Raw genomic sequence first — 21,958 nt, 5'->3', positions numbered from 1 at the left:
ATGGTCTTATCTAATCTTTTGATTAATTAGTAAAGTAAGATGCCTAAGCTAACATTGCATGATACTTGATACCCCATTTATAGTATCTTAATAACCTCTAGTATTTTTATTTTTTTGGGTGAAAATCTTAATAGCCTCTAGTTGGTTAAGATATATAAGTATAACAAATGAAAATTTCCTAAAAAAGAGGAGAAAAAAACATAACAAATAGAAATTGAAAAATTTAAGGACCTACGAATATCATTGTCAACGTAGAGGAAGAAATTTGGATTTTTATAAAACATTTAAAAATCTTCGACCACTATATTTTCTGATTTAATATCAGCAAAATCTAACAAGAAATCTTTTTTTCTGGTTTTGTAGAGTGTAATCTCACGCAATAAATAATGAAAGTTCACTATTTAGATCAATTAATTTAAATGAAAATTCATCTATTAACTATTAACAACATAGAATCTGAGGCAAATCCTATTCATGGTAAAGAAAATTGAGGACAATGCAGACAGGAAGAACACGTTTCAGTCATCTAGTCTGAATAGGAAGTTGTGTGGATCGACAGAAAAGATGAAACAGAGGCTCGGTGGTTTTGGGTAACTGAAGGTAGGTGAGTGGTCTGGGTTTTTACCGATTTGTCCGGTTATGAGGGACAAAGATATAAGAACTGGGGTTTAAGCAAATAAGCAATGGTGGTGGTTTATAGAGGGGTTTTTGGTGATCGGAGAAGAGATGGAAAGAGGGAGAGGAGGGTAGCGTCTGAAACTAGTGTTTGCCGAGAGAAGGAGAAGGATGAGAAGAAAAGAAACGCTTACATGAAGCAAAATTCAATATTTTTTGTTTTTTGATACATATATGTTTTTTAAATTCTTCTGTGATTTTTTTCATGGATCTCACCAACCGGAATTCTGAAGCAATTCGCACGGAATGACTTAGTGAAGGCCTGTTTTTGGTCTAGAATCGTGACAAATTCGAGCAGTAGTTTGTTAGTTGATAGGTCCGTCCATGGATTTCACTTTATTGTCGCGCTTTAATTTGAAAGTTTCGATTTTGCCTTCATGGTTTTAGCCTCTAAACGAGTTTGTCTTTTAAATTTTCATTCATTTCTTCTGCGGCTTATTTCTTGTGTCTCTTCTCCTTCAAAATTCTGATTTTACCAAAAGTTCTGTTTTCAGTTACACTTGTTTTGCTTATTCATGTTATTTTTCATTTTCAAAATAATGTTTCTCATGGTTCTGATCTGAAGTTCTGCTTGCGTTTTATTGCATCTTGTAATTCTCATGTTGGAAATTTCGAGTTTTTTTCCACATGAATTCGGGGTATATCAGTATATGTTGAGATCTGATAAATTTCTCAGTATTGGAGGTGAATTGTTGGAAAATATCTGGATTGATATCGGTTTGAGGGTTTTGGGGATGTTTAATGTTTATTTTACACAATTCTGTACATATATGGTTGATTACGCATTTGTGTTTGATCTCACCTTGGAGGTTTTGGGTTTTAGTTCATTTCTTTTATTACCATTAGGGAGTCCCTTGAAGGTCACTATCACTTTGAATTTCATAATTGTATTTTAACCAATTCAAACTCACAGTAACTTAAACTTTCTCTTGTTTTGAATTGCAGAATGTAGAGAAATTCAATTCCACATCATCTGTCCACAATGATTAGCTAAGGCTTTTTCAAATTTATTCACGCGCAAGATGTTTAATCTTATGTGGACAACTATCATTGGTTTTCTATTTAGGATCTCATGTAATCTCTCTCTCTCTCTCTCTCTCTCTCTCTCTCTCTCTCTCTCTCCCCCTACATAGAAAATCCTTGGATTGGTGTTTTAGTTTCACAAATCGTTAGAATTTTTAACATAATTACACTCACCTAAGCCTCTTGCTTAAGGTGCTTCATTCAATTGTTTTGATTTCTTAGGTCTGTTTCTTCCTGCACTTTTTGTCTTGTTCATGCAGATCTATTAGAACTTAGAAGCCACTTGAGTTAATGCTGTTGATTGGTCGATGTCAAGTGAAGCTGGCAGGATTTTTTTTTGGGACAAATAAAGAATTCATTACCAAAGCAAGGAAGGGGAGGGGTGGGGGAGAGAATACAAGAGAGAGGCACAGGGACTAGCCTAGCAAAGCCAGCAGGCACTAAAGAACAACACAGAAAATGGGAGAAGCTAAGCATTGCAAGGACTAAACCTCAAGTTGGCAGGATTTTAATTGCCTCCATTATTGGAAGTTCATTCTATTTGTCTTGCATTTAATGGCATATTTGGTATGTTTTCCATAAATTTTTGGTGAGATTGTTTAACTAATCTTTCATATGGAAATTGCACGGGCTGCCTATAATACTGCATAGATTTTCCTCCCCTTCAGTATTTCCTCACTAATGAACATTAGCAGATGAAATTATTATATTGACCCGGTGTCTTGGGTGTACTTGAATCCTCTTATGGCTTAGTTGGTGGAAATCACATGTCTTATTTACTGACCGGGTTTTAATATTTTTGATGTTGAAAACTCTAGCTGTTATGGTGCTCTACATTATTATATCGTGCATTTTTTTGGATTTGCGAACAGGAAAATGTGTAGAATAGTTTCAGCGCCTAGTGTTTGCTGAGTTCATGTTGGTGGAGTTTCTCATATATGGCGTTGCTACATTCTTATATTGTGCATTTTTGGATTTGCAAACAGGATAATGTGTACAGTGCTTTGTGTTTGATGAATTCATGTTTGTGGAGTTTCTGAGATATGGTGTTGCAGAAGAGGTTGGACTATGGATTCAATGGCTATCAAGTTCCTGCCATGCCACAAGCATCAAGATCAGCCAGGGTAACTGTTTGTTATAATTTTCTTCATTTTTAGTGTTACTTTTTTTCCCCCCCTGATTTGTTTAGAAAGGACCAATGTTACATACCCCATTTAGTTGGGATAAGGCTGTTTGTTTGTTTTTCAAAGAATATTTCGAACTTCTAACTCTTGATCAATGGTTTTAGGGGAGAGGTTGTGTTAGAAAGAAAGCTGAAATCAATCAGATTTGTGCATTTGACTTGCTAGCCACTGTAGCTGGCAACCTATTACAGGAGGCAAGAAGTTCACCTGCCTCAAGTACTGTTAAACAGGAGCAAGTAGATGAAGAGAATCAATTGAAAATAGAATCCTGTAATCATGGGAGTGTTTCTGCCTCAAAACTCAGCAAACATAATTATATGTCAAAGGAACTCTTACATGTCCAGGGTGTTGGAGGTTCAGGACCCGCATCTGAAATAACAAGTCCCAAGCATACTGAAAGATATGGTTCTGCTGAGGTGTTAGTTGTTGGGAACAGTAGCATTAGTTTTGAAAACTATCCTGACAAAGTAGAGAGAGGCTCAACTAGGTTTGGCAAATATTGTATAGACAAAGCAGAGGATGGGAGTGAGAGACTGGTATATGCTGAGGAAGAAAAGAGTGGAAGAGTGATTAATGGAACCATCCCTTGTACAAGTAGTAGGGAGGATTCTATGGAATTGGATAGGAAACCTCATGCACTGCATGGTTCAGACAGCAGTGCTGAGGTGCCTTTGTGCAGAAACCATGTTCCACGTGATTCTATTCCAGGGCATTGGGATGATTTAGAGGTAGTTAATAGAGATGATGACGAAAATTCTTCTGGTTGCACTCAACCTTGCAAGGTAACTTCAAAGGGCTTCAGTTCTCCACCACATGCTGGAGAATGGAGGATGAGGAAGTTGTCGGCTTCCAAATATTGGAAAATTGCTCCAGAGCTGAAAGATGAGGATATTTTAAACAGTGGTAAGCAATTGATACTTTGTTAGGTTTGTGGTCTCACACTCTTCTGAGTACTTTAGTTCTTCATCTTTGCATTTGAATTTCTTAATTTTGTTCACATAGACAGGGGATCGAAACCTGTTCGCCACAAGAGGAAAAACCCTTTCACACGTCAAAGATCACAGAGGAACTCTCTTTTTAAGAAGAGAAACTTATTTGATAGGAGGTCCATATTAACATCTGACGGTGGGATCAGTAGTGAGGGCATTTCTAACTCATCCATGAAGGGCATTCATGGAAATTTAACGGGTTCAGGTGCAACACTGCATGGAGGTCTATTAATGTCTACACAATCTTTCCTTTTCCAGCTTAAATCCTATCTATTTTGGAAATGAACGTTTAAGTTAGTTGAAGTTTTGCTAAATCATTTATTTCTTCAATTCAGCTAGCGGTGCCTCATCTTCGGTGGCAGGTCAACAAGCGTCCTTCCACTCAAGGGCTTCTCATGGTATGGGCATATTGTTTTATCTCAATTTTGGAAGGCAATCAGCCAAGCAAAAGTTTTGCCAAACATTTTTCTGCTTTGAGTTTTGCTTAGCCATTTTGGGGTGTACAATGCTTGAATAACCAAAGAATGCAATGCTATTTCCAAATTACTGCAAATTTGTTCATTTCGACATACTCAGTCAGGCCAAAGTATCTGAAATTTAAACTATGGGTAGGGGAGCCTTTGATTGAGTAGTTTTTGTTTTATGTTCTGAGATTGGGGAGGTTCTCACATGTGCATTATCTTGCCTTTCTACAGTGAAGCTTCATATCAGGTCCTTTTGTGTGCCAGAACTCTTCATTGAAATTCCTGAAACTGCAACCATCGGTTCATTGAAGGTACGCAATGTTCTCATCAATCTTGTCATGTCATGGTAAAAAAAATGTAGAGACCCCACAAAAATGCAAAAATGGTAGACTCCCCCTTTTCTGTTAAAAGTGTTAATTCTAAACCCGAAAAGACAATTGTATCCTCCTTTATTATATTTCCCAAAAGTAATATAGGAATGGTTGGAGTAATCCAACGTACCCTTTCTTCCCTGTTCAAATCCACCGCATCACCGTCTGCATTTGTCTATGGCCATTTTCATCAGGTAGGAAACAATCAAGTTAAATCAACATTTGCATTTGTGCATTGCCAATATCAAATTGTATGGATATGGACAGAAAAGATGAGGCAAGGAAGAGGATAACTGTAGATGAATGCGAAGTATGACGTGAGTCACATTTAATGAGTAATCAAAAGAGAGCTCAAAGAAACAAAGCATTTGGATATTGGTTTTTCAAGGATGACAATTGGGTTCTGCTTTCTAGATTTCTTTTTCTGGTAGTTTCTTTCCATGGAGGAAGAAAACTGGGGTTATGGTTTAATTGAATCTGTTTGAAATAGGGAAAGAATTTTTCCAGTTGCTCTAAGGCCTGTAGTACTTTCACCTTGATGGGTCATGCTCAAATGTTCTCTTTCTCTCTCTCTCAATCGGGTACTTCCCCTTGATGGATTACTCTGGCAATTTCTTGACCTTCCATTCACTTTAAATTGTTGGTGAGTCTTCTTTCTGTTCTGGGTCAAGTGAAGAACATCCTTCATATGGTTGGCTATTTTATCACATCTTGATACATAGCATTTGGAGTTTTGGCAGTCTGATCAAGGTTGGATGAGTAGAGTCTCTTTTTGTTTCGTTGTAGTTTAATGACTTGAATTACAAATACAAGAGATAACTATTCCTATTTCTTAGGTGACAGCTTGTTTGAGATTTTAGGTATTCTGTTACACATGTGATGGTTCTTAGGGTTGATAAAGAGAAAGGTTTTATGGAGCTTAGCAAAAGAAGGATTCTATCCTGCAACCAGAGAGTAACAGAAACCATGTTTGAATCTTCATCAGAAATCACAGGTTCTTGTTATTGAACGGTACCCAGTTTAATCCAGCCAAAGAACCTAGCAGAAGTGAACTCTTTATCTATCCAACCTTGATGAGTGTAGAAAATGAATGGAAGTATAAGGTCCTTTTTTTCCTGGGTAAATTTGTTGAAGTTTGAGGACATTGCAACGGACTAGGTGCTCTGTTGGCTGAAAAATTCATGTTTCAACAGTTAACCAAATTCTTGAAACTTCCAGGTGGCCAAACCATTCTTGGAGAAAGCTCTTGGAAAAGATGAAACCTTACATTCTGATGATTAGTGGTGAAGATGTTGCCAGACACCTCATCTCTCAATAGGGTTGTGTTACTTACACTGGTTAAGGGTAATTTTTGGAAATACATTATAAAAAACTATGACTTAACAGAATTTACTATAAGAATCGACTAAAGTGTAATTTAAATATATGCTATTTTTGTGGGGTTTCTGTGCTAGGGCAAAGTTTTTGGTGGGTGTCTCTGATGTTCTCCCAAAAATAATCAGTTTTCTGCCTGGTTCCTAGTATAGAAGAAACAGTGCTGGTGCAATATCACTTGGTGGACCAGCACGCTAGGCTTTGGAGAGCCCAACCCAAAAAGAACCAGTCCAGTGGTTACTGATCTGCTGCTCTTCCTTTCGTCTCTCAGTTTTTCTTTTTTGGCTGTTGTTTGCAGAAAAGTAATTGAATGGTGTTTTAAAGAAGAGGAAAAAATGAAGGACATTGCTGGGAGAGATTCATGTGCACTCTGATACCAAATAATGCAGACCTGAGAATAAGCTGCTATGGTGGCTGCGATAGAACTAGAAGAATAGAAAGACTAAGAGATAGGGAAAGAATTTCATAATCTGATTCTCAAGTAACAGGAACTTATCTCTAATTCATTCTAATTATGGCTTGGTGTTGCAAGCATGTATTTGAAGGAAATAGAACTCAAGTCCTAGTTGAAATATGATACTCAAAAACAAAGTTAGACTGGTTCCTGTGTGAGGAAACTAAAACAATTAAAAAAACTAAAATTAGAATGCAATTAATAAACCCAACTCTTGTTGGACCAAAACCCATTGGATCAGTCTACTGGTACTGCATCAAATAGGCTTCCACTCAAGAGAAGTCCTTTAACAAGCATTGGCTCCATCTATGGCAATCTCATATCCTAATCATCCATTTTTTTCTTCTTTTCTTTGGCATGGTTTTGGCAACTCCTGCAGTGCTAGAAACTACTATTCAATGCTCATGTACAATGGGTATTGACATAAGATCGCTTTGTGCCCTTACTGAGTTGGCAGCCTACATTGGACAAGGACTATATACCTTTTGAACCCAAGGAGCAACCGACAAGAAGGACAATCAATCAGGTAAGTGGGCATGAGCTTAATGAGGTTCTTGATGATGAAAGTGATGGCGAGTGACAATAGTGCTGTGTTATTAGCCACATCTTGGCTGGGCAAAAGATTTCCCATGAAGAAGATAAAGATTGGTGCTGTAGTAGTATGGGGCAGTAGTGCCTATTGAAGATCCTTGCAAGTTGAGGTTAAAGAAGAGCCTCATCTGAACCCATCCAAGGTTGTGTGAGTGAACAACACAATCACAAGGTTAATAAAAGGTGTTTGTTCATATTAATCCTTTGGTGGACTGATTAACTGAGTGCAGTGTGATCTTCCTTGAAAAGTCGCCACATTCTTTTGGGGCGCCCATGGTTGTATGAAAAGAAGGCCAAGCATTATGGTAATGAGAAATAAGAATATATATTGTTTTAACACGGTAGACTAGAAAAACAACGCTAATAAATAATGAAGCAGAAATGGGAATAAATCAAGGCAACACTGAGATTTAATTTGGTTTGCATGACCAACATGATGTGCTGTGTCCACAGGAAAAGGAGAAGAACTTTTACTATGTATGGAAGAATATTATGATGGAGATCTCTCAAAACGCTTAAAATGTTGTTAAAAAGCTTTTACCCAAAACCCTAAGGCAAAAAAATCCCAGCTATCACAATGACTTTATATATTGGGCTAGGTAATGTTGTACTAAGGCCTCTGCTTCTACCAAAGATCATCGAAAACAGGACATTCGGGTCACCCACCAAAATATGTCAAAAGCAAGTAAATCTTCAAAACCGGGAATAAGAAGTCCAGTCACACATAACAGAAATTGCTCCCTAGTGAATACCTCATCTATCACTCAAGAATTTCATGGATCCAGTCTTCCCATGGTAAGTTAGCTTGAGGCATTCTTTGAATATCATAGAAGTCTCCGGAGTTAAGTTTTTCTCAAAGGAGTAGAGTTGATTTTATATTAGTTGGCTGGTTGGACTAGCATGCTAGACTTTGGAGACCTAAATCCCAAAAGAACTGGTTCGAGCATTAAGAATTAGTTTTATTACTTTCCAGTTATTGTTTTGGTCTTTTATTTGGTTTGGGTTTACTATGTGGAGTTAGATAGAATTAGGGTGAGTTTGCAAGATTCAGTTTTATCGTCCAACTAGGAGATGTTATTCCCTTCTTTAAATACATGATAATAATGTTGTGAATTGAATAGAAATTTGAGTTTATTCTTTGAGAGTGTTGTTGTCTGATTTCTTTCTCTTGGAAGTTATCCTTATCCTGTGCTGCCCTCCATCAATGCAGCCCCCCCTCTTACTCTTCACCACACTTGTGATTGATTATACAGGTTCAGTCTCCAAAAATAAAAGAATTACTGAGGTGATTTTGAGAGAATATGATTGTTCAATCTCCTTCCCCTTCTCCCACTAGTCCCATCAAATGCAATATGATGCTTGAGGAAAAATGGACCTCTGATTTTATATTCTGCAGCTGAAAGTTATGTTACTGATTGTTGGAGGGCATTTTGGGCAACAGAAAATAGAGCAAGATTTAGTGCCAGGCGCTAAATCTTGAGCTGGGATCTTTAGTTTTAGATGGACTCTTCCTCCTTTGTTTTTGAGTGTGATCGTAAGTCTGCACATATATTATAAATATTAGAGATGTTTTGTTGGAGTAACTCACTTGAATGAGGCTCCTCTCAATCTTCTTCCTTTCTTTCCTCTATTTTTCTGCAACTCTTCTCCTTCATCTTCTTCCTCTCAACCATTGTCTCTTTACTTTTTTATGCCATAATTTACATGGTATCGGAGCCTAGATTACCTTGAAAACATACCTATAAAACTTGAAGGTCTGTCGCTGCAACTTGAGGAACTCCAAAGCCTTGCTGCAGGTGCGGCCATAGAAAAAAATTCGAGGGAAACTTAAGTTTCGACTAGGTGAAAATGGGAAACCTAGGTGGGAAACTGAGAAATTTCGAGGAAACTTAGGATTTTTTGGTGCAAGTTTCGACAGGTTTTAGGGAGTATTTTAGGGTGGGACTCTGCATTTAAGCTAATTAGAGTATAAAGAACACACACATTGGCTGTATTTTGCTAAAAAAATCAATGTAGATATGTCATTTAATGTACATAACATCAATGTAGAGTTGTTCGAGAAGTACACTGTAAACTTAACTACTTAAGTACATTACATTCAATATATGATTTCTAACTTCAAAACATCAAATACAAAGTAACTGACAATAAAAGGAAAGTACAACTTAGTGCCAAGAGGAGTGCCTTGGTAGATCCATCCTGTGAGCCGAGTAGTACTATGCCTATGACATCCTCTCCTTCAACCAATGAATATAGACATCCCATGACATTTTATGCCTATGATTGTCAAGGTAATCGACAACTGTAACTTTATAAGTCTGGTCTTCTACATGCCTAAGATAACTAGTTTGAGGGAATACACAATTTGGATAGGGAAGTCCTGATGGAGGGGGTATTTGGGCAAAGGTGAAAGAAACAAAAAAATTAAAAATATGGGAAAGCTATGAAACTTGCAAGAAAAAGTCTCAGGTTTCCATGAAATTTTCCAAGTTTTTACGAAATTTCCTAGGTTTCCACAATTTCCTATGTTTCCCACGAAATTTGGGATTTTTTTTCCTCATTAACCAGCTGGTCTAACTGGGTTGAACCAGGTTTCGACATGTTTCAAAGAAATTTCGACAATTCGATCTAAACTGGGGATTTTTTTCGGGCCCCTAGTTTTTCGTTTTGAGGTTCCCAAAATGAAAATTTTCGGTGGAAATTTCGCAAGTTTCAACGAAATTTTGTTCTATGGGTATGATAGCACTAGACGCTGCCCTCTTTGTGCATTGAAGAATCGATGATGTGAAGAAGCTTTCAGGCTTTGGTTTGAATGAAAGGATGGTTGCATAGCTTCAATTTTGAAAGGTAAGAATCTGTTTCTGCATTTTTTTGCTTGAAGGATTTTCTAGAGAATTGAAGCTATTGGGTAGATATTGTTTGGAGATGAAACTACTTGTGGAGTTGATAGTGAGGATTGACTGCATTGTTTGTTGAATCTGTGCATCGGTTCTCTCTTTTTTTTTCTTCTTTTCTTTCTTTTCCCCTCTGCTCATCATCTTTGTGAATTTGCATCGTCGAATTTGGTTTGCCTCTTTGTTTTTTTTAGAAACCTAGTAGCGGATCAACTTTTTGTTCTTGATGGTTGACGATTTTCATCTTGGTTCAGACCTAGTTGGTTCGTTTTTTGTTGGTTTAAGATTATGATCCCAATTTGATTTGGTTTTTGGTTTGGTTCAATATAAGTTCTGGTTCATGCTGCAAATTTTTGGTTTGGTTGAACATTTTTTTTTTGGATGATTAGATAATATATTAAATGGAAAGAACTAAAGAGAAATAAAGCATGATACAAGAAAGGGGGGAGGGGGACCAGCCACTAACTAGGGGGCTAGAAAGTGGAGCTAAGACCCTAAGAGACAACAATGAGTCTGTTCCTTGGGGTATCAACAACCGGGGGATGGGGAATCGAGAAAAAAGTCTAGCAGAAACATCAAACTGGATGGCATTCCAAATCTTATCTAGAGAGCGTGATTTGGAAGTCCATCCCGTGAGATTGTATGTGGCACTAAAGACAAGCTTACGGATCTGATCACAAATAGAGATACCAGAAAAATTCCTTAAAACTCAAGACCAGTCATGATCGAAACCCAAGGAACGCCGGGAGCGAGGCCATATAGAAGCAAGGGCTTTTCCCCCCGACAGAGCTGGAGAAAGGGCAGGTAAAGAAAAGGTACTCGAGGTCTTCCAAACCGTTCCAACAATATGGGTACAATTGGGGTTAGCAGGGATATGGTGGCCAATAAGGAAAGCTTGGGTGGGGAGGGCTAGGTTAAGGGCTCTCCAAAGGGTAAGGGAGTGGTGGGGAATGTGACCTTTGAACCAAACCAGGGGAGGCCAAGGGCAAGGGGGAATGGGATTGGAGAAGGTTCTATGCAAAGGATGTGGTAAATGATTTGGAAAGGGTGGGGAGCCAAACAAGGAGGTCTGAGGGGGAAGACAAATTAGAGGGGAGAGAGTTCCAGACTTGTGTGAGACTGTGATGGGGAAGGGGGGCCTAGGACCCATTGATGATGAAAGTGGACAGGGGGTAGCTTTGGGGACGGGGCCAATGAGCGAGAAGAGAATGCCCATTGGATGCCACAGATCAAGCCAGAAAGATGTAGAAGATCCCGAAGAGATTTGGGTAGAGATGGCGTGGAGAGCGCACGGCCTAAGCAGAAGAAGCTTCTTCCAGGTCTAGGAGGAGTTGGAAGGGATGGGGGTTGCCAGAAGGAATTGGATTTGAGGAGAGAAGAGTGGACCCAGTTAACCCAAATAGAATCTTGTTTAGATATAGTTTTCCATATAAGTTTGAGAAGGCAAGCAGAATTGACCTCTTGGATGTGGCGGATACCAAGGCCCCCTTTAGATTTTGGTCAACAGGTATTGGACCAACTTATAGGATGGAGGAAACGTGATGATTCCTGGCCCTTCCAGAGGGAAGCACAGAAAATGTATTCCATGTCCAAGGTGATAGACTTGGGGATAGGAAAGATACCACACTAGTAGAGGTAGGAGGATTGGAGGACTGAGTGGATAAGCTCCACTCTACCCGCACAAGATAAAAGCTTGCTTTTCCAAAGGTGGAGATTCTTGCGGATATGGTCAAGCATAGGGGAGCAATGGTGGCGGGAAAGTCTACCAGGGATGAGAGGAAGGCCTAGATAGACTACCGGGAAGGATCCAGGCTTGAAGCCCGAGAGGTGTAATAAATTAGAGCACAGAGGATTAGAGACTCCCGAGAGAAAGATAGTGGATTTATCGAGGTTGACTTTAAAACCAAAGAGGGACTCAAAAAGAGTGAGAGTCGAAAGAATGGAGGAGATAGAAGAATGATCAGCTTTTGAGAAAATCATAAGATCATTAGCAAAGGCAAGATGAGTGAGCTTTAGGGATTTGCACTTAGGGATAGGAGAGATCAAGAGCTGATCAGTTTTGGACTGGGGAATGCAGGAAAGAACCTCAAGAGCTAGGGGATCCCTGAGTATTGGGCCTTCTCCCATTAAATTCTGGTTCGTGCTGCAAATTTCTGGTTTGGTTCAACATTAAATTCTAGTTCATGCTATGTTTTGGTTCAAAGTGGTTGGTTTGGTTCTATGCTAATTCAAGTTGTGGGTTGCAGTTAAGGTGTTTCTTGGAAGATTAGATCATCATGGTTGAACCAAAGAGTTTTATTACTGAAATCATGACATCTACATCCCATCGTATTTTTGAACAAAAACTTGAAGGGGCTATCAATTTCTATCAGTGGAAAAAGATAGTCCAGGTTGTATTGATTGGTTATGGACAACAAGATCATCTTACTAAGTCCACTGGGAATAATACATGGAAGACTATAGATGCCCAAATTTTAGGACAAATGTTAAACTCCATGGAGAGAAATATTGTTGACTTAGTTACATAGATTGACACAGTAAAGGATTTATGGGAATACCTAAATATTTTGTACTCTGGACAGAATAATCTCTCCTGTATCTATGAGATTTCACTAGAATTTTATAGGGCTGACAGAAAGGGCAGACCTGTGACTCAATATTTTGTAGACTAAAAGAAAATATTTGAAGAGTTATATTCCATTATACCCATCTCATTGGATGTTGTTGAGATGTAAAATCAGTGGGAACAACTTGCAGTCATAGGATTTTTGGGAGGACTTGGGAAATAATTTGAATCAGTTAAAGCACAAATTTTGGGAGGAGATAAGGTACCCTCATTATCTGAGACTTTTTCTATTGTACTTCGAGTGTCCACAGAAAATACACAAGAGTCTAGTTCCTCCACCAATTCAGCATTAGCTTGTTTTACTCCAAATCGCGGCCCTGGTGGTGGGTCAGGTACTCATGGCCATGGGAATGGAGGGGCAGGTAGAAACCCCAATACTCAGGGATCCTATGAAACTGCTGGGAATGTCAAGACTTGTCATCACTGTGGAAAATCAAGACATATACAGAGATTTTATTGGAAGCTTTATGGCAAGCCACCTCAGGTTGCTAACACTACATCATCAAAGACACCCATTACTGCCCAACCTGGGTTGTCTAAACTTGACCCAAAAGTCCTTAAATGTATGTTCGTTGTATCGGTGATGTCCGACGACATCTACAGTCCCTTTTGCTCCTGCGGCTTCTCCACCCTTGCCTCCTCCACTCGTATATCTTGTGGTAAGTAGACATGTAAATGGATAGCTGAAATCCGCCTCCGAATTTGCATTCGTATTTGTTCAAGGGTGTCCATATCTGAAAATTTTCTTACCGGAAATATCTGTATCCGTCCGTTAAGCAACCAAATTCGGATTTGGATAATTGCTTATCGGATCAGATAATATTTGGATAAAAAATTATTCGGATATAGTAAAGTATTCAACATTTTTTTCTCTAAAAATGGATGATAATCGGATTTGAAAACCGGTAATCGGTAATCGGATAATCGAAAATGAAAAATTATTCAATTAGAGTAAAGTATTAAACACTTTTCTTAAAAAAGGGTTGATAATCGGATTTGGAAACTGGTAATCGGTAACCGGAAATTTTAAATCAAAAATCAAAGAAAAAAAATGACAATCACCAATCAATAATTGGATAGTTTATCGGATATTTGATAAAGTTTCGGATTCGAATTTGGATGCCTTCTCTAAATTTTTGCTAGATTCGGATTCGGATAGAGGTTTTGCTAATCGGATTTGGATACTGGTGTATCCGAGTCGAATCCGATCAGTTTATAGGTCTAGTGGTAAGTCCCTCTATTTCTGACTTTGGTGTTCTGATTGCTCTTCGTAAAGGAACTTGAAGTTTTGTTTAGTATCCCATTTCTAACTTCGTTTTAGTATCCCTTTGCCTAAAAATTTGTTTGAAGCCTTGTCTAGCCTTGGGTGGACGGCAACGATGACTGAGGAGTTAGCAGCCTTAAAGGAAAATCATACTTGGGACTTTGTTCCTCTACTTCTAGGGAAAACTGCTATTAGATGTCATTGGGTGTTTGCAGTGAAAGTAAATCTTGATGGTACACTTGTTAGATTAAAAGCTAGACTTGTTGCAGAAGGATATGCTTAAGTATATGGTGTGGACTATTTGGATACTTTTTCTCCCGTTGCAAAGCTTACTTCTATTCGGATCTTGATCTCTTTAGCTGCTACATACCATTGGCCCCTGTTCCAGCTAGATGTGAAGAATGCTTTCCTCAAAGGGGATCTATATGAAGAAGTCTATATGGAGCAACCTCCAGGTTTGTTGCTTAGGGAGAGAATGGTTTGGTGTGTCGTTTGAAGAAATCACTATATGGACTAAAACAGTCCTCACGTGCATGGTTTGGCCGGTTTATTTTAATTGTGACAGAGTTGGGTTTGTCTCGATGCGAGAGTGATCACTCTATGTTCTACCGTTAGTCTAGTATAGGAAGGATATTTTTAGTTGTGTATGTAGGTGATATAATCATTACTGGAGATGATTCAGCTAGTATTGATGCATTGAAGACTTATCTATAGAAACAATTTTAGACCAAAGATTTGGGAAAACTTAAGTATTTATTGGGGATAGAAGTGGCCCAGTCTAAGAAGGGAATTGTTTTGTCCCAATGAAAAAATGTGGTTTGACTTACTATCTGAAACGGGTAGCTTGGCTCAAATCCTTTGGATACTCCGATGGATCCAAATATAAAACTTATACCTGAAGATGGAGATTCCCATAAAGATCTAGAGAAGTATCAAAGGTTGTTGGGAAGTTAAACTATTTAGTTGTGACTCGACTTGACATTGCTTTTCCAGTTAGTTTTTATCTAACCCTCATACGACTCATTGGGATGCAGTTGTGCACATATTAAGATATCTTAAGAAAGCTCCTACACGTGGGCTCCTCTATACAGATCATGGTCATAGGGTAATTGAATGATTTTTTTTATGCAAATTGGGCTGGTGCACCAAGTGATAGAAAGTCTACTACAGGCTATTGCACTCTTGTTGAAGGAAATCTTGTGTCTTGGAAAAGTAAGAAGCAAACAGTAGTTGCTCGATCCAGTGCAAGGTAGAGTACCGAGCCATTTCACTTGTCACTTGTGGACTAATGTGAATTAGAAAAATTCTTAGGTGAGCTTGGCTTTAGTCATGAGTCTCCTATGTCTTTGTGGTGTGACAATTAGGCAACTATCCACATAGCATCGAATCTTGTCTTTCATGAGCGTACAAAGCATATAGAAGTTGATTGCCATTTTGTTCGAGAGAAGCTTCAACAAGGACTGATCTCCACTCATCATATACAAACCAGAGAACAACTGACTGACTTATTTACAAAATCTTTTGGGGTAGAAAGAGTGAGGTATATTTGTAACAAGCTGGGAATGTTTGATGTTTATTCTCCAGCTTGAGGGGGATTGTAGGAGGGCATTTTGGGCAACAGAAAATAGAGTCGAGATTTAGCGGCAGGCGCTAAATCTTGAGCTGGGATCTTTAGTTTTAGAGTCCATATTGGACTCTTCCTCCTTTGTTTTGAGTGTGATTGTAAGTCTGCACGTATATTATAAATATTAGAGATGTTTTGTTGGAGTAACTCCCTTGAATGAGGCTCCTCTCAATATCAATCTTCTTCCTTTCTTGCCTCTGTTTTTCTGCAACTCTTCTCCTTCATCTTCTTCATCTAAACCTTTGTCTCTTTACTTTTTTATGCCATAATTTAAACTGATGTTATATTCAACATAGTTCATATTCACTATTATGATTTGTATCATATGTTGAACTTCAAGTTCCTATCATGCATTTTATGGCTGGTGGATCACCGGAGTTTTCTCTTGTTAGAGAGCACAAGACAATCATCATATACTGATGGCTTGCGGTCTCATCAGTTTAGTAGCTGAACCTTAGGATGCTTGCCCATATGTGCACCTATTAGGCAGTCACAGCCACATGATATGCGGACATTTTCCCTTTCAACAATATTGTTACTTTTGTCATATATTACTGTTTATATAATTACTGTTCTGCTGGTATGATTTTTTTCTGTAGACAACAGTTATGGAGGCTGTCACTGCTGTACTTGGAGGTGGACAACGAGTTAGTGTACTTCTTCAGGGGAAGAAGGTTAGAGATGACAACAAAACTCTGCTGCAGACTGGAATCTGTAATGAGGACAAGCTGGACAGCTTGGGTTTTATGCTGGAGCCTAACCCCACTAATGTAGCCCCCCCTTTTTGTACTGAATATCCTGCCTCACAACTTCCTGATGAGACACCTCAACCACTAATCAGGTTGGTCTTCTTCTTTCATCTCTAGTTGTAAGGATAGACTAAAATGCTTTATCGAGTTTAGGTTTAATCCTTCCCCATCCATATAGGTCCTGTTCCTTTCTATGGTTACACCTCATTTCTCCAATCTTTTGAAGAAATAACTTTATCTTAAGCTTTGGTGATTGCTTGATAGACTTATACTAATGTTCTGCCAATGAAGTGAATGTTGCATCTTTCGTTCTTTTGGAGAAGGGATATCAAATTTTGTTTCCTTCAACAGAATTACTTGTTGCTGGAAACATTACCACACAATTGATCCACCCGCTTGAGTCACCACTGAATTTGTTTAACCTTATTTACCAGGTATCCAGCCAGTGCTGTTATAGATCCAGGGACTTCCATTGGCTCCCCAGATCCACCAGTGACCAGCATAGCTGATTATGTTGAAAGTAACCACGATTCAGTTCCCTCTCCTGCTGACATTACTGCAGACAAAACATCTGATTCCAGGGCTCTTGTTGCTGCTTCTGCTATGAGTGTTGAGGTTTTGTCTTTGGTTCCATTAAACCGGAAATCTAGGCGATCTGAAATTGCACAGCGCAGGATCAGAAGGCCCTTTTCTGTATCTGAAGTGGAAGCTCTTGTTCATGCTGTCGAGAAACTTGGAACTGGAAGGTGTGTCATGTTTGCCGCATGACCTTGGTCAATCAGAGCACCCCTTACCTTTTTGGGTTCCCAATGGAAGGAACCCTTCTGTAAGAAGGTTCACTGATCTGTTTGATCTGCAGGTGGCGGGATGTTAAGTTACGTGCTTTTGATAATGCAAAGCATCGAACCTATGTGGACCTGAAGGTAAGAAATTGTTATCGTTACTTGATGATATAGCCACACGTAGTTACTTCAGCTGTACACTAAATTATTTGGCCCTAAATTGCCTCTGAAAGTGTAATAGAAGGAACAACTTCGTCGGTAGTTGTACTATTCATATCCCTTCTGGTAGCAATGTGGCAACTCCAGGTCATATATCAAGTTAGTAAACCTCTTAATCAAGCCATGTCAGCTCTGTAAGCCCACACATCTGAGGAAATGTTTCTCATTTTCTTCTATTGTTTGCTAGTATGCCTTTATTTTAGAACCCCCCCCCTAAGTGGAGGCTGACAAAGAGCGGCCCTCTCAGCTTGTAGGTTCTCTGGGCCATGTAGGTTGTTGCTCATTGTCCTTGTTAGCTAATCTGTCCGAGGAAAGAAACACCAAAACCTATCACGGTATCAACTTTGGTGCCCACAACTGATTCCGCTCATTCAAAGATATTTTACTGGTTACATGTTATTGAAAGGGAAAAAAGTGAGGTGAATAGCTTGTCTGAGTCTTTGTTAAAGCTGAAAAACAGAGGACGACCTATATATGAAAAGAAAAATGTATGTATGTTGTGAGTGAAGGTGCAGAGCTTTTGTTTGTCCTGATGCTCACATGATGGTTTTTGGGTTGTGGGGTTGGATGAGCAGGACAAATGGAAAACACTGGTGCACACGGCAAGGATTTCCCCTCAGCAGAGGAGGGGAGAACCCGTTCCCCAGGAGCTGTTAGACAGGGTCCTCTCAGCCCACGCTTACTGGTCTCAGCATCATGCCAAGCAACAGGCCAAGCAGCAGGCAGACACATGCCTCCTCTGAAAAGATTAGAAGCCAAGGGGAGCTAACTGGATGTTTAGAATTCAGACAAAGGCCTCCTCTGCTTCTCATTGTTATTTTGTATAAAGTGAATAATTTCTTTAAATTGATGATGACGAAAAATGGGGTTAGTGAAGCGAACCATGTAATATTCTCACTCACCATCATTCTTACTCAGCCAGACTTTTCCATTTCCATGGAGATGCTGGCAATTCTTGTAAATGTTCTCTGAATAAGACCAGTGTGGTAATATCAGTAAACCTGGACTAGTCCATTAGATTTCATCATTATCATCCAATTTGACCTGAGTTTTTTTTGGTAAAGAATTTGCTCTGAGTCAACTCCTTGAGAATTTGTTCAAAGAAGTCATTAGGGAGATTTCTATGCGAGCACCATGATGTGTGCATGGTAGCCCAGTTGTTGGATTCATCATTAGGGTGGTAGTATCAAGGCTATTGTATTATACTAATGATAGAAATATTCTTGTTATTGCTTCGACTCCTATTCCCAAAAAAGTGGATCCCGCCCTAAAAGCCCGAATAAATCAAATACATGCATTAAGCACGGGCCTTTCCACAACAACGAGCCTTTTCCTCTTCTAACGGGTTTCCTTGGAGCGCTGCGGCGGGGTGCTGCCGCCCCCCCCTCGGCGCCCCCTTCTGGCGCTCTCGGGGGCCCTGGGTGGCTTCGCTCGGCCATTCTCTAATGTCTCAGTGGTTGGATCATATTCTTACTCATACCCCAAAGAAAAAGAAAATCATAATCTTACATTCTTCCATTGATTGTTTTATTTCCTGAAGATTTGTCCAGGTGTGTTTGAACTGGTTGAGGCATCTTAGTTTAACTGAAAATATTTTTGATCATGATGGGCACAAAGTAGACAAACTAGGAGTTGCAGCTCAAGTAGACCATTTGGAGAAATAAGCAAATAGGAAGAGGGGAGAGACATTCCCCAAAAGTAGACAAACTAGGAGTTGCAGCTCAGGTTCATGATTATGGAGCAGTTAATATGTGTATAACATAGATCCACGTATCCTCTTAGTATTTTATCTCTACTTTCCCCAGCCAAAGGACCTGGATAACAGAAAACTACTGCTGATAAAAGAAACGTGCTGAATCTAGATTATCACCCCGTCAGGGAAGTACACCAGCACTCTGTGCTTCCCGACGACTTTACCACTACAAATTCTATGGAACCCATAAGTTAAAAAAAATTGAAAAAAGAACCCATCACCCAACCCTTGGGTCCCCCTATGGTGATGTTCTCTCCTGAAGGGTTGCATATCAGGACTCAAGATGGGTTGGGTTGCTAAACGACAACATTCCCACTTTCTATGCAGTAGCAGAAGCAGAAGCGTTAAAAGGTGGGGACAACTTGAATGTTGTGCATTAAATGTGTGGTATTTGTTAAGATTGAGGTCGAAGTTCGATTTCAATCGTTGACAGCACAGTGCAAACCCTAAAAGGTGACCAACCATGTGTCCTAATTTGGTTAATCCCAAGGCAAAGCTGTAGCTTATGTATTGGTTGATTGGTCTGCTAATTATATGTTTCACAAGTCTTTTCACTCATCTCTCATCACTGCATCCTCAGATTAACTAAACCTAGAAGACTTTAATTAAGTGTTTGTTTTATTTTATCCATAGAAAAAATGGAAAACACCTCAACCAAGATAAAGTTGTCTCCTTTAACAATGATAAGATACTCCTAAGGGACCATGGTGGATCTTCCCACATATATCCCACTTCCAAGCTGTTACTGTACTTTAAAATAATCTTCTTTCTTTCATGCCTCAGGTTCAGGTGTCCCTGCTTGGAATTGGATCAGGAAGTGAGAGATTTCTCAACAAGAGTTAGAGACAAATATTATGATTATTTTAGTCCCTCAAACAGTGGAGAATCACAAATCCTTAATTCCAACGCCCTTTAATTTTAGTTTCTTGTCCCTTCCACAGCTCCACCACTGCTTTTCTTCTTTTTTCGTACGAATTTTTTTTGGGAAATTCTTTTCTCGTACGATGAAAAAGAGAGACACAATTGATACACCCCAGATATTATCTGGTCCATTCTTCCCACCATCCCTTAATTCTCTCTTTCATTTATTTATGAACAAACAAAATTTCAGTGAGGAATGGGTTCTGAATTATATAAATGCATGATCTTTACTTGAGTGGTTTCCACTTTGCAGTTGCACTCGATTGGATAAAGTGATTTAAGAGAATAAATAGCTAGCCATTATTTATAAAAATTATTTTGTGCTGATGACTTGTGTAAAGCTGAAGGAATATATAAAAGGGTGCTTTAGCTAGAAGCCCATCCACATTCATGGAATATAAATCTCAAATGGTACAACATTAGCTGCTACCATCAACTTCTAATTTTCTGTTTTGTGTTTAATTAATGATGATCGAGGTAGTGATTCTAGTGAAAGTGATTAAAGAGGTTGATTGTTTTGTCCCACAAAAGCTTAATTATACATACGCACTGTCGGGCTGTCTTACCATATATCTAAATTATTATTCAAAATCGCCACGTTGAAGTGTACGGCTCACGGAATGAGTATATTTTTTTTGGAATAAGGAGTTCTTATTAAAAAGGTAACTAAATAAGAGAATTACAATCTATAGTATGGTTTTCCGATAGCATTATTACGAACAATAATATTCAAACCAGGAGGCAGGAGGTAACCCTCCTGGGTCAAATTGTATCTCACCGAAGCTTGGAGTAACCCCTGCTAATAAGTCTGCTCCTTGGTTCAACTCACGAACATGGTGTAAGATGAGACAGTCCCTGCAACTCCGTTGAAGTGTGCGAATGTTATTAACCAAAGAATCAAAATATACCAGGGAACTATATGGGAACCCAAGATCATAAGAGTGGCCTTGCGAGAATCAAAGCAGATCTTCGAGCTCCACTCTGTAAAGCACACTCTAAACATGTCTTTATGGCAATCAACTCCATAACTAATATTCGGTCCTCATGATAGCACCGGAAGTAGCAAAGGTGATAGCACCATTGTAGTTCCACCTTAAACAATCATAACCACCCAGTCCTCATTGCACAGACCCATCGCAGTTCACACACAACCAACCAACGTCCGGCAATTTCTATTTCAATACTTTAGAAACCAAAAGTTTCAAATTGACAGCAATGCCCCACTTATTTTGAAAAAGTCTCTATTTCGTGTATTATCAGGAACAAGTTTAGAGATGCCAATGAAACATTGCCGAATATCCATAATAATCTGCCAAACGATGCCAATACTAGTAAACTACTGTGTCGAGGATGAGTTTATAGTCCAATGATCAACTAAGCCCTTCATCGATCCATCCATAATTATAGCTATTTAGTGTGTTTTTTTTTTTTTTGGATAAAATAATCATCTATTTGAATTTAAAACCTCTTACAAAGGGTAACATAACCAACGGGGGTTGGTCCAAGTGGTAAACAACTTGGTTTGCTTAAGCAAGGTTCCGGTATCGAATCCTTGTGGATGCAAAAAATCCCCTCTGGGAGACTCACCCACCACAGCCGACGCGGGTTGAACCACTGGTTTATAAACCGGGGTAGGCAAACCAAAAAAAAAAAAAAGGGTAGCATAAGAAAAGGAGGTTATAAAAAATAAGGGGTAATTTTCATCCAATCGTTAGTTTAGTAAATTTTGTGACAAAAATAACCTTGTGTCCTCTTTTTTTAAACTTAGACTTAATTTTTTTCAAATTTACAAACGAACTCCCTAATTCCTTTGCACGCTGGACAAGAAGACAAAGTGAATAATCTGTGCAGCTACACCCATTTTGAGACAAACCACAAGAAGTAAGAAATTTAAGGGAACTTGGAATCTGCAGATCGAAGAGTAGATACATTCAAAGAGGTGGGCCATATTGAGAGAGGAAGAAGAGGTCAGGTATGGAGAAGCTGATGAAGAGGTGGGCC

At 39.0% G+C, this 21,958-nt stretch overlaps 1 protein-coding gene across 7 annotated transcripts; it reads left to right on the top strand.

Moving 5' to 3' along the window:
- The first annotated feature begins 485 nt into the window (after window positions 1–485).
- Window positions 486–18,490, top strand: LOC149023136 (telomere repeat-binding protein 5-like). Of its 7 annotated transcripts, none has more exons than XM_089143675.1 (12): window positions 486–600; window positions 1,621–1,749; window positions 1,959–2,265; window positions 2,685–2,822; window positions 2,987–3,785; window positions 3,885–4,094; window positions 4,207–4,269; window positions 4,567–4,646; window positions 16,133–16,374; window positions 16,717–17,028; window positions 17,142–17,205; window positions 17,859–18,490. In XM_089143675.1, the coding sequence occupies exons 4-12, from the start codon at window positions 2,742–2,744 to the stop codon at window positions 18,024–18,026; spliced, it is 2,019 nt and encodes a 672-aa protein (XP_088999801.1). In that variant the 5' UTR covers window positions 486–600; window positions 1,621–1,749; window positions 1,959–2,265; window positions 2,685–2,741; the 3' UTR covers window positions 18,027–18,490. The 7 variants fall into 7 exon arrangements, with proteins under 7 accessions (XP_088999801.1, XP_088999803.1, XP_088999805.1 ...); XM_089143677.1 differs by having other exon boundaries at window positions 486–604; XM_089143679.1 differs by lacking the exon at window positions 486–600 and adding an exon at window positions 683–991 and having other exon boundaries at window positions 3,885–4,076.
- The last annotated feature ends 3,468 nt before the right edge of the window (window positions 18,491–21,958 follow it).

Source organism: Hakea prostrata, chromosome 2 (genome assembly GCF_041222555.1).
Source record: "Hakea prostrata isolate BN-2017 chromosome 2, UWA_Hpros_2, whole genome shotgun sequence".
NCBI classification, from domain to species: Eukaryota; Viridiplantae; Streptophyta; class Magnoliopsida; order Proteales; family Proteaceae; genus Hakea; species Hakea prostrata.
This window is presented reverse-complemented; position numbering and strand designations above follow the sequence as displayed.

What these genes read in the sequence shown, in the direction of transcription:
- LOC149023136 (XM_089143675.1), top strand. Translation starts at nt 2,742, where the DNA reads ATGGTGTTGCAGAAGAGGTTGGACTATGGATTCAATGGCTATCAAGTT. An exon ending in AGGTGCAACACTGCATGGAG is followed by an intron (nt 4,095 to 4,206) that starts GTCTATTAATGT and finishes TCTTCAATTCAG; the next exon opens with CTAGCGGTGCCTCATCTTCG. An exon ending in CAACCATCGGTTCATTGAAG is followed by an intron (nt 4,647 to 16,132) that starts GTACGCAATGTT and finishes TTTTTTCTGTAG; the next exon opens with ACAACAGTTATGGAGGCTGT.